This window comes from Eptesicus fuscus, chromosome 11 (assembly GCF_027574615.1).
Source record: "Eptesicus fuscus isolate TK198812 chromosome 11, DD_ASM_mEF_20220401, whole genome shotgun sequence".
In the NCBI taxonomy this organism is placed as follows: domain Eukaryota; kingdom Metazoa; phylum Chordata; class Mammalia; order Chiroptera; family Vespertilionidae; genus Eptesicus; species Eptesicus fuscus.
The window spans coordinates 85,287,168-85,299,096 of record NC_072483.1 but is presented as its reverse complement, the minus strand read 5'-3'; the positions used below and the strand labels follow the sequence as shown (position 1 = coordinate 85,299,096).

Sequence of the window (11,929 nt, the reverse complement as noted above, 5' to 3'; positions counted from 1 at the left end):
GTTTAAAGTATTGCATATGTCTCCTTTTTCCCCCATTGACCTCTCCCCAGCCGTTCCCACCCCACCAGCACATGGCCTCACCGCCCCCCCACAACTGTCTGTGTCCATTGGTTATGCTCATATGCATGCATACAAGTCCTATGGTTGATCTCTTACTCCCTCACCCCTTGCTTTCCATCAGGTTGGACAGTCTGTTCGATGCTTCTAGGTCTCTGGTTCTATTTTTGTTCATCATTTTATGTTGTTGATTATATTCCACAAATGAGTGAGATCATGTGATATTTATCTTTCTCCGACTGGCTTATTTCGCTTAGCATAATGCTCTCCATGTCCATCCACGCTGTTGCAAATGGTAAAGAGTTCTTTCTTTTTGATAGCAGCGTAGTATTCCATTGTGTAGATGTGCCACCATTTTCTAATCCACTCATCTGCTGATGGGCACTTAGGCTGTTTCCAAATCTTAGCTATGGTAAATTATGCTGCTATGAACATAGGGGTGCATATATCTTTTCTGATTTCTTGGGATATATTCCTAGAATTGGGATTACTGGGTCAAATGGGAGTTCCATTTTTAATTTTTTGAGGAAACTCCATACTATTCTCCACAGTGGCTGCACCAGTCTGCATTCCCACCAGCAGGGCACGAGGGTTCCTTTTTCTCTGCATCCTCGCCAGCACTAGTCCTTTGCTTATGATAGCCATTCTGACAGGTGTGAGATGGTACCGCATTGTCTTCTTTTATTGCGCCTCTCGGATGATTAGTGATTTGGAGCATTTTTTCATATGTCTCGGCCTTCTGTCCTCTTTCGAAAAGTGTCTATTTAGGTCCTTTGCCCATTTTTTTTATTGGATTGTTTATCCTCCTTTTGTTAACACATTGTGGACCAGTAGTTTTATTGCTAGCTTTACCCAGTGGCCAGATAAGTTTCTGTTGAACGAGTACAAAAAACGTTTTACATAAATGTTAAAGGCACGCTTTAAAATTAAATACCCATTGCATTTTGAAGTTATTTATTGCATGTTCTTACAAGCTAATATCTTTTTAAAGTGTGATACTTTGTAAAACACTGTGTAATATGAAGCAAGAATTCTTGTGAACCATCCGCAATGTGTTAAGATATATGAATTCCCTATAAATGTTGGAGATTAAACCCTTATCAGATATAACATTGGCAAATATGTTCTCCCATGCTGTGGGCTTTCTTGTTTTGTTGATAGTTTCTTTTGCTGTGTAGAAGCTTCTTATTTTAATGTAGTCCCATTTGTTTATTTTCTCCTTAGTTTCCATTGTCCTATGAGCTGTATCAGTAAACTTATTGCTACGACATATGTATATCTGATATTTTGCTGCCTATGGAGTCTTCTAAGATTTTTATGGTTTCCCGTCTTATGTTTAAGTCTTTTATCTATTTTGAGTTTATTTTTGTGTATGGTATAAGTTGGTGGTCTAGTTTCATTTTTTTTTTTCATGTATCTGTCCAGTTTTCCCAACACCATTTATTGAAGAGACTGTCTTGACTTCATTGTATGTTCATGCCTCCTTTGTCAAATGTTAATTGGGCATAGTGGCTTGGGTTGATTTCTGGGTTCTCTGTTCTGTTCCATTGGTCTGTATGTCTGTTCTTGTGCCAGTAGCAGGCAGTTTTGAGAACAGTGGCTTTGTAGTATAACTTGATATCTGGTATTGAGATCCCCCTACTTTGTTCTTCTTTCTCAGGATTGTTGCGCCTATTCAGGGTTTTTTTTTTATTCCATATGAATTTTTGGAGAGTTTGTTCTAAGTCTGTGAAATATACCATTGGTATTTTAATGGGGATTGCATTGAATCTATAGATTGCTTTGAGTAGTATGGACATTTTAATGATGTTGATTCTACCAATCCTTGAACATGGTATATTCTTCCATTTGTTTATGTCTTCCTCTGTCTCTTTTTTCAACATCCTGTAGTTTTCTGAGTACAGGTCATTTACCTCCTTAGTTAAGTTTATTCCTAGGTATCTTAAATTTTTTTGTTGCAGTGGTAAATGGGATTATTTTTTTTAGTTTCTCTTTCTGTGAGTTCATTATTGGTGTATAAAAAGGCCATAGATTTCTGGGTGTAAATTTTGTATCCTGCTTCATTGCTGAATTCATTTATTACGTCTAGTAGTTTTTTTTTAATGGAGTCTTTAGGGTTTTCTATGTGCAATATCATCCTATTCCTCATTTTTATTTTTCCTCTTTCTGTGAGTTTGTCTTCTTTTCTCTTCCTATGCAAATTATTTTCCATCTTATTTAGTCAGATTTATCAACCTTTATTTTGTTGCCGGTGGAATTTGGTCACAGTAAGGAACAATTTTCTTGTTCCCAGATTATAAACACATTTCCCTATGGTTTCATTTTGTTTTTACATTTACATTCCTGATTCACATGTATTTTGTTGTATGGTATGAAGTATAATGGTATGGTCTGCGTTATAAATGCAGTTTTTATTTTTTTCCAACTGACTTCCCATTAATTAAAAAGTCCATGTTCTCCACTACTGATTTGAAATGCCACCTTTTTAAATGTTATATTCCCATGTGCACTTACATTTATTTCTCAGTTTTCTGTCTAGTCTGTCTTTCTGTGCCCCACTACCATCTCTTTAAATTATAGAGACTTTAGGGGAATTTCAAAGTTTCCCTCATAGAGGTTTTATACATTTGAAGGTAGATTTATGCCTAGGTATTTTACCTTTTTTCTTGCTAATATATATGGGACCTTCTCTTTGATTCTCTCTTCTAACTGATTATTGTTTTCATAGATGAAAACTGTTGATTTCTGTATGTTAATTATTATGTATAATCTGTAGTATTCTCCAGACATGTCTCCTGAAACCCAAGTTAGCTTTTCCTCTTCTTTCCCCTCAATTCTTTATATATATATATATATATATTTTTTTTTTATTAAGGTATTATATGTGTACATATCTTACCATTGCCCACCCCACCCCACTCCTATACATGCCCTCATCCCCCAATGTTTTGCATCCGTTGGTTATTCTTATATGCATGCATATAAGTCCACCAGTTGATCTCATATCTCCCCCACCTCTCCCTAACTTTCCCCCTGTAATTTGACAGTCTGTTTGATGCTTTACTGCCTCTGTATCTATCTTTTTGTTCATCAGTTTATAATGTTCTTTATTATTCACAAATGAGTGAGATCATGTGGTATTTTTCTTTCATTGACTGTCTTATTTCACTTAGCATAATGTTCCCCAATTCCATCCAGGTTGCTGCAAATGGTAAGAATTCCTTCTTTTTTATGACAGCATAGTATTCCATTGTGTAGACATACCATATTTTTCTGACCCAGTCATCTGCTGACGGGCACCTAGGCTGTTTCCAAATCTTAGCTATTGTAAATTGTGCTGCTATGAACATGGTGCATATATCTTTTCTGATTGGTGTTTCTAGTTTCTTAGGATATATTCCTAGGAGTGGGATTACTGGGTCAAATGGGAGTTCCATTTTCAGTTTTTGAGGAAACTCCATACTGTTCTCCACAGTGGCTGCACCAGTCTGCATTCCCACCAGCAGTGCACGAGGGTTCCTTTTTCTCCGCATCCTCGCCAACACTTGTCGTTTGTTGATTTGTTGATGATAGCCATTCTGACAGGTCCCCTCAATTCTTATGCTGCTCTTTGCATTCTCTTGTCTGATTGGGTAGCTGTTTCCTTGAGTAAATATTAAATAGTAGGAATAGTGGTTTTCATGTCCGTTGTTCCTGATTTTCATGGGAATGCCTCTGGTTTTACCCCATTGAATAAAATGCCAGGTTTTGAGCTGATGTATATTTACAATCACATTGAAGTATTTATCATTGTTACTTTATTGAGTGCTTTTTAAAAAATCATGAATAATTGTTGAATTTTGTCAAGTGACTTTTGGCCTTGATGGAGATTGTATTAAATCCCTCAAACACCCATCCAAGGGAAGAAACTACAATCGTTTTATAAATTGTTAACCCAATGCTAGAGAACTGACAAGAGCTGAAGAGGCAGAAGGGACCGGTAGAATATCAAGGAACGAGAGGAACGGGTGGGATTGGAACGGAAAGGCTTGGAGGCAGAGTTCCGGGACGCTGGAAGGTGTGCCCTGGCCGGTGCTGTCTCCCTGGAGGGCTATAGCCAGTCTGGGGGAGAAGGTGAGAAAGCTGCGAACTGGAGCCCCCCGTTGCTACTGAGGCAGGAATAGGAAGCCATGGAGGTTGGAAATTTCTCCCTCCTCCAGCTTCCAGGGTGGAATAGTAAAACCTAGCCTGGAAAATGCCCAGTGCTGCTTGATTTGAATCTTTAACAGGTGTTCTAGCACAGATTTCAAAAACGTAGAGAGACCCACCAAGTTAACCGGTAAATGCTAAGTTGTAGGCAGGCCGATGGGTGATGTTTATTTTTATGCTTTTCAGCACTTCCCACGTTTTTAAAAAAGTTTTCCAAGATGTTTTGCACCTCTTGATATTTACTAGATGAACTTTGTGGTTATTTACTAGTAACTAGATAAACCATGAATAGTGATGAAACTTTTAAAAAGTTGGTCTCCATATTAAGGTAGCTCTTGATTTTGAAAATGAACTTGGATACTGATTTATAAAACGGAGATAAAGTTGCAAAACCATTGGTTGTCCTTCAGTAACTCTCCTGTAGGGCTGGGACAAATGGGATTGTTTATTAACTGGAGGGGAAGTCCGGAGAAAACCTGCTGTTCCCGGCGGGGCGGGGAGGGGGGGGGGGGGGTGGTAGCTGGCAGACCGCCCTCCCCCGGGAGGACCTGCGGGAGGGAGCAGGAGGGAGCAGGAGGGGCGCCGAGGAGGGACGGGCTCCGCCAAGTCCAGGCCAGGGAGCCCGCTCAGTGAGCGCCGGCATCTCATCTCGGGGAGTTTATCTGGAAGGCGCTCGCAGAACTTCGGGATCCTGATCGGGACTCTGTGCCGGACTTCCCGCTGCAGCTGCCCCGGCTCGCTGTCCCGGTCGGCGTCGCAGGGTCCCAGGTGCCGGCGACCCCCCTCGGAGCCTCAGACCCGGCCTCCGCCATGGACGGGGCGGCCGCGCTGCTCTTCTACGTGAACGGCCGCAAGGTGAGCGCGCCCGCGGGACCGGGCGCCGGGCCCTCGAACCGCAGGGAGGCCTCCTGCCGGGCGCCCCGGGCTCAGGGCACCCGCTCCTGCCCGCAGGGGAGCCCCGGCGAGCCCCAGCCTGCGGGTGGCCAGCGGATTTGCCCCAGCGCCCCACCGCCGCCCCGGGGGCAGGGAACGCCCGAGTGCGTGGGGACGCACAGGCCATGACCACCCACCTCACCCCGTAAACAGGGAGAGAAGTCGCTCTTCTTACTCATCAAGGTCAGCGCCCCCAACTCTCCCTCCCCCAACCCCTCGGGAAAATGTCTCTCAATAGACCGAGAACGTCTCTCAGGGCTGAGCTAGCTGGGGAGTTGGGGGGAGGGGGAGAGGTGGATGAGCAGGAGCAATTCGGAGTTGGGACAGGGCCAGGAGGTGAACTAGCTCAGACCACTCCGTCCTTCCACAGATAAGGAAATTCTAAGTCACAGACTGTTCCTGGCAGAGCTGAGTCCCTGCTGGGCTCTGGGGCTTGGTCTTCAGAGGGTTCTCAGCTGGTGTGGCGTCTGCCCTGTGCCATTTGCCGGCCAGGGCACACCTTCCGAGTCCCCAACTCTGCCTCCAAGCCTTTCCGTTCCAATCCCACCCGTTCCTCTCGTTCCTCGATGTTCTACTGGTCCCTTCGGCCTCTTCCCCTCTTGTCAGTTCTCTAGCATTGGGTTAACAATTTATAAAACGATTGCGGTTTCTTCCCTTGGATGGACCCCGACTGATACAATCTCCATCAAGGCCAAAAGCCACTTGACAGAATTCAACAGTTATTCATGATTTTTTAAGAAAGTACTCAATGAGGTAACAATGATAAATACTTCAATGTGATTGTAAATATACATCAGCTCATCTGGCATCTGTGGCGGCATTTGAAACTAGCTGGTCATGGGTTTGAACCTGCAGAACCCCGGGGCGGTTCCAGGCGGTGTCGAAGCCCCAGGGCACCCTTCACAAAACTTCCCCCCCCCCCACCCCCAAGCTCCGGCACGCATGCCATGGCCTGTCACTCTGAATGTTATCCCAGCATGTTGGCATCATTTTGCAAGGGGGAAACTGAGGCAGGAAGGTAAGGGGCTTCCTGAAGAGCTGACCACCAAAGCCGTGCTACTTGCATTCCCACGTGCCAGCGCCTTCGGAGCCACCTGCCACCCCTGCTCCTGGTCACAGAAGCCACAGCGCTTCCCCCGCTGGTGCGAGGGTCTCCCCAGGAAGCTGGGGGAGGTCCGGCACCAGGGCCCTGAGCCTCTGTGGTTCTGTGTTACTTTCCTTAAAGGGGACTGCTCCCCACGCGCAAACGGCACGGGTTGCAGCTCCCATAAAGCCGGCCTCTGCCCCTGCTGTCTGGCTTCCCACTGGGTAAGCCGAGCTTGTTGTTCCCAATCTGCAGAGTAACACGTGGCAATGGGGGGAAGCATTATGTCACTTTTTCTTCTTTGGCATAACTGAATGGCATATTAAACAAATAAGGGTTCGCCCTAGCTGGTTTGGCTCAGTGGGTAGAGCATCGGCCTTCGGACGGAAGGGCCCGGGGTTTGATTCTGGTCAAGGGCACATGCCTGGGTTTGCTTGATCCCCAGTAGGGGGCGTGCAGGAGGCAGCTGATGATTCTCGCTTATCATTGGTGTTTCTATCTCTCTCTCCCTCTCCCTTCCTGACATCAATAAAAAAAATATTTAAAAAACAAAAACAAACTTGCCCTTGAAAGGAAGCGTAGAAGCCGATTAGGAGACTCTCAGTGATGTGATTGGCCTGTGGTCTGTGGTTTATGAGAAATCCCCCCCAAGATTCCAAAAGGTGTGGCTGAGCAGGGTCTGAGACCATGGACCACTGGTCAGAGATTTAGTTGCAGAGAGATGTCTGAGGACTGCCTTGCTCTACCAGGGGCCCCCAGAGCAGGCGTCCCAGTTAACATGGAGTTTAAGGGGCAGGAGCCCCTGAGTGGATCATGCCCCAGATGCCAGTCTCTAATACAACTCTGGAACCAAAGCACGTCCCTCTACGTGGCAGTGAGGTGTAGCGATCACAGGTGTGGGCTTTGAAACTAGCTGGTCATGGGTTTGACTCCTGCCCTCTCTGCTCTGCCACTCAGCGGCTCTGGCGCCTTGAAAAGCTGTTAAATATCTCCGAGTCTCAGTTTTCTTCTCTGCAAAACGAACCTAATAGCAATACATTCTTGCTTGGAATTGGGATGAAGATTAAATTCCATGGAGAGTGGTTAGCAAGGTACTTGGCGCACAGTAAGCATTCCATAATGATTTCTAAGACCTGGATGGAAAATCGTTTGTCTCATGCATAGAGCCGGAACCTGCCCAGACGTACCAAGGGGGCCAAAAGGTAGCTGAGCATGATTTGCTCAACAAAATGTACGGGCTTGATGTCAAGATAAGAATCTGGACAGAGCTGTCCTGGGCTTTCGGTTTACGGGGCTGGGAGAGGACATTTTGGGGCTGCTGCGATGGCTGTGATAATTCAAAGAAAATCGGAGGGGTTGGAGGTGGCTATGGCAGGAAGAACCACAAAGTAAAATGAACTTTATAGCAACCTGAAGCTCAGGCAGAAGTGTCCTCCCTGGCTGTCCCCTCGAACCCCTGCCCTAATGCTGCTGTGGGTTATTGTTCTTCTCTGCAAACAGTGTCCCTCCATACATACCTCGTTCTCCCCCTTCTACCTGTCCGCCTGGTCCTTTCACATGTGCCCCTCTCCCTTTCGTATTCCATTCTTTCACCTCCTTTCTCCCTCCCCCTAATCTCCCTTCTCTTTCTTCTTTCTGCCTCTGTCTTGGACCTGGCAAGTCCCCTCAGCCCGGCCCAGAGGAACGTGGTTTCTCATCCTTATGCAACGTGAACTTGAAATCTCCCAGAGGGCTGGTGGAGAAAAAGAGGGACACACTCTGTTCTTGCAACACCCAAGGCCGTCCTGAGACGGGAATGTGCAATGACTCTGACCCCGTCAGTGAGGATAACTGTGCCTCACTCCCTCCCCACCCCTAGTCACCATCTTGGTCCTGACCTCCCTGTTTCACGCCAAGACCCTCCAGGACATGGTGTTCACTGGATCCTTCCTCCCACTCCCCTCCTCCAAATATGCCATCCACCAAATCAAGAAAAAGAAACCTGTTTAACCAGCAGACTTTGAGCCAAACTCTAATCTCTTGAGACATCCAGAACAAACAAGGCCTGCTGCTTCCATTAACTCCTTCCAAAAAATACAATGTGTCTCCAGCCTCAAACACTATTCTTTGCTCTCTGGGCTCCCCACATCCTGTCTCTCCATTCAAATTGGGCTTCTGTGCATTTGCCATCATATGTATTAATTAGGATTAGTTTCAGCTACAAATGGCAACAAATTCCAAATTAACAGTGGTTCCAACAAGGTAAGTTCTTCTTATTTTTTTATTTTTAAAGAAATGATATCTGGGGATAGACACTGTGGAACTGCTCCAGAAGCTTTAGTGTTATCTGGGACCCAGGTTCCTTCTTTCTTTTTCCTCTGCTGCTCTTAAGGTGTTGCCTCATGGCCTAAAAGGGCTGCTGGAGTTCTAGCCATTTCATCCCTATTCCAGGCAGCAGGAAGGAAGAAAGGGAGAATGCATGCTGTGTTCTCCTAGCAAATTGTATATATCATGTTCAAGCGACTCATTTAAATTAATTAGCATTTATCGTGTCCCTATGATATATCACCAGCACCTAGCTCAGTGTTTGGCACAAAGAAGAATAGCAGAAGGTGGTTTCTCTCAGGGATCAAGAAGGACTTATACCTCACAAGTAATTGTGATGCAGGTTAAACATTCTGTGAGAGGTGTGTGGACATTGGGAGCACAGAGCGGATGAGCAGAGCGGGCGGGGGCCGTAGAGTATTTGAGCAGGGCGTTGGATGGCATACAGAATTCCGTCAAGTTAGAAGAATCTGAGGGCTTCCAGGGCAGAAGGGGTTCTATCAGCACGTGTGGTGAAGGATAAAGGTTCGTGCACTACTGGGATCGGCCGGTTCTTCAAGATACTTCCTGACGGGTTGAGTGGCTGGAGATGATGGTCAGTGTATCACAGAGGCCTTGTGGGCTATTCCGAGAAGTTTGAATCTCTTGTATTCCAGGTATTTTTTTTAAATGTGTTTTTATTTTATTCTCTCTCTAAAAACACATTTTTTAAAATGTGTTTTTAGAGAGAGAAGCATCAGTAATGAGAGAGAATCATTGATCGGCTGCCTCCTGCATGGGCCACACTGGGGATCGAGCCTGAAACCCAAGCATGTGCCCTGATTGGGAATTGAACTGTGACCTCCTGGTTTATAGGTTGATGCTCAACCACTGAGCCACAGCCAGCCAGGCATATCCAGGTACTCTTGAATGTAAATTCACTCAATACCCACTCAGTGTGCTCATTATAGATGCACATTTTCTGGTTCCCTCCCCCAGAAATTCTGATTCCATAGGGTTTCATTTTAACACGTACCCTGAGTGATTGGGGAATTCACAGCATGGCAGTTTGGCAGCCGGGGGTGTGTGTTGAATTTAGGTGGATACAGGAGATGATCGGACTTGGATTTTAGGGAGATCACTCTGGTAGTGGCATAGAGGGTGGCATCGCGGGTGCCAAGAATGGAGACAGTAGGCCTGTTAGGGAGGTGTGATAATTGTTCAGGTGGGAGGTAATAAGGGCTGATTTCGGGGAATGGATGTAGAAGTGAAGGGTGTTTAGAGAATCATTTTGGAAGTATACGTGGCAGGACTTGGCAACCCTGATTATGGCAGATCGAAAGAAAGGAAAAGTTTAAAATAGCTAAGAATTCTAATCTTAGATGACCTAGCACCATGGTCAGCAAACTGCGGCTCTTTGGCCCCTTGAGTGTGGCTCTTCCACAAAATACCACGGCCTGGGCAAGTCTATTTTGAAGAAGTGGCGTTAGAAGTTTAAGTTTAAAAATTTTGGCTCTCAAAAGAAATTTCAATCCTTGTACTATTGATATTTGGCTCTGTTGACTAATGAGTTTGCCGACCACTGACCTAGCAGATGGTGAAGCCATTAAATGAATTGGGGAAAATAAGTAAAATAAAGTTTTCCATTTGAGGTTCAATTTAGTTTGGTTTGCCTAGGGAGCTCCTCTGTATTACAGTATGTGTATACACACACACACACACACACACACACACACACACACACACACACCACATCTTCCTTACTGTATTACAGACTCTCTAGGGCATGTATCTGACCTTGGTAATTGGCACATATCTTTCTTTGCTGGGTGTATGGCCACTTAAAATTAAGGGTTAGGAGGCATCCATAGAATAAGCGTTGTCCTTTCCTCATCTACTTCCCAGAAGGGAACATTAGTGAAACAAGATGAAAGGGGACTCTACTTCTGAACTTGTAAGCCATGCTTTTATTTGTGAATCTAAGAGAAATCCAAATCTTTAATCAAAAGAGAGAGAACTTGATCACTTTGGAAAACATAACCAATTGTGACATTTCGATCAGGCCACATCTGTGTGCTCTGTCCTACAGCTGTGCTGCTCAGACTTGCTTCCCAGGGTGTCCTTGCTTCCCCTTCTTGGATCACTTGGCACTCACATTTTACCTTCTTCTGTGTTTTGGTTGTATTTTGGGGCAATGGTTGGTTGTGATCTCCTTTTGGAAACTTGTTCTTTTAACATGATAAGCAAATGAGTCTTAAAAGAAAACTGTATCAATTTCTCAGTGGCTATTCTATTCTAGCAGCTTCTCTCTCTCTCTCTCTCTCTCTCTCTTTTTCTCCCCTCTCTCTCTCTCTCTCTCTCTCTCTCTTTTTCTCCCCTGTCTATCTCTCCCTCTCTCCCTCTCTCTCCATTCTTTTATACTAATATATTATCCTTTTTAGACTTTCTAGCAGAAGCTGGACAGAAGTCACTAGTGTTCCTACTAATAGAACCAACCACTGCCTTGGAGAACAGTGTACAGCGATGATTCAGGACCAAGGACAGTGGCAAAGTGGTGATGGGGCCCAAGATTCAGCCTTTACTAGTATACTTAAGAGAGTTAATTAACATGCATTTCCATCAAATTAACATAAACCTGCTATAAAATGACACAAGCTCTCTCAAATGTGTGTGCCTAACTCTTATTTTCCTTCCGGTGCAGGTGATAGAAAAAAATGTTGATCCTGAAACAATGCTGTTACCATATCTGAGAAAGAAGCGTATCCTTTCCTTTGCTTTGTGCTTGAGTGTGTTTAGAGGTGGGATAGGAGGGGGGAGAGGGGTGGTTCTGAAAGCCTCATCAGGTGATATTTTAAATATCTTTTATAAAAAAATATTTTTATTGATTTCAGAGAGGAAGACAGAGGGAGATAGAAACATCAATGACGAGAGAGAATCATTGATTGGCCACCTCCTGCATGGCCCCCTCTGGGGACTGAGCCCACAACCTGGGCATGTGCCCTGACCCTCCTGGTTCATAGGTCGATGCTTAACCACTGAGCCATGCTGGCTGGGCTCAAATATCTTTTTAAAGTCATACTAAGTCATATATTCTCTACTATTGTGGTTTTATGTTCTTTGAGAAAGTCTGACATTGTAGTTTTGTAGGCAGTGCACAGTTGAGACTGTCAGAAGAACCAGCTTCTTTCCGATCTCTGTTTTGGCACTTAGTATACTGTATAGATGGAGAAGCTAGCGGTGGGGATGGAAACAATGGATGTTGAAAGGCTTAATTAAGCATCCTTTAGAATCAAGAGTCACAATATTGACATTCTGTCTTTGAGGACTAATCATCATGCCCATCAGAAAAAGAGAGCACAGAAATCTCCTGAAACTAAAGTAAAA

At 44.8% G+C, this 11,929-nt stretch overlaps 1 protein-coding gene across 1 annotated transcript in view; it reads left to right on the top strand.

Annotated features, from left to right (window-relative positions):
• Window positions 1–4,865: 4,865 nt before the first annotated feature.
• The window catches only part of AOX1 (aldehyde oxidase 1), a 67,825-nt gene continuing 60,761 nt past the window's right edge, over window positions 4,866–11,929 (top strand). The window contains exons 1-2 of the mRNA XM_054722964.1: window positions 4,866–5,100; window positions 11,247–11,304. Of these exons, the coding sequence (XP_054578939.1) occupies window positions 5,056–5,100; window positions 11,247–11,304 (103 nt within the window). The 5' untranslated portion in view covers window positions 4,866–5,055. The remainder of the gene's footprint in view (window positions 5,101–11,246; window positions 11,305–11,929) is intronic.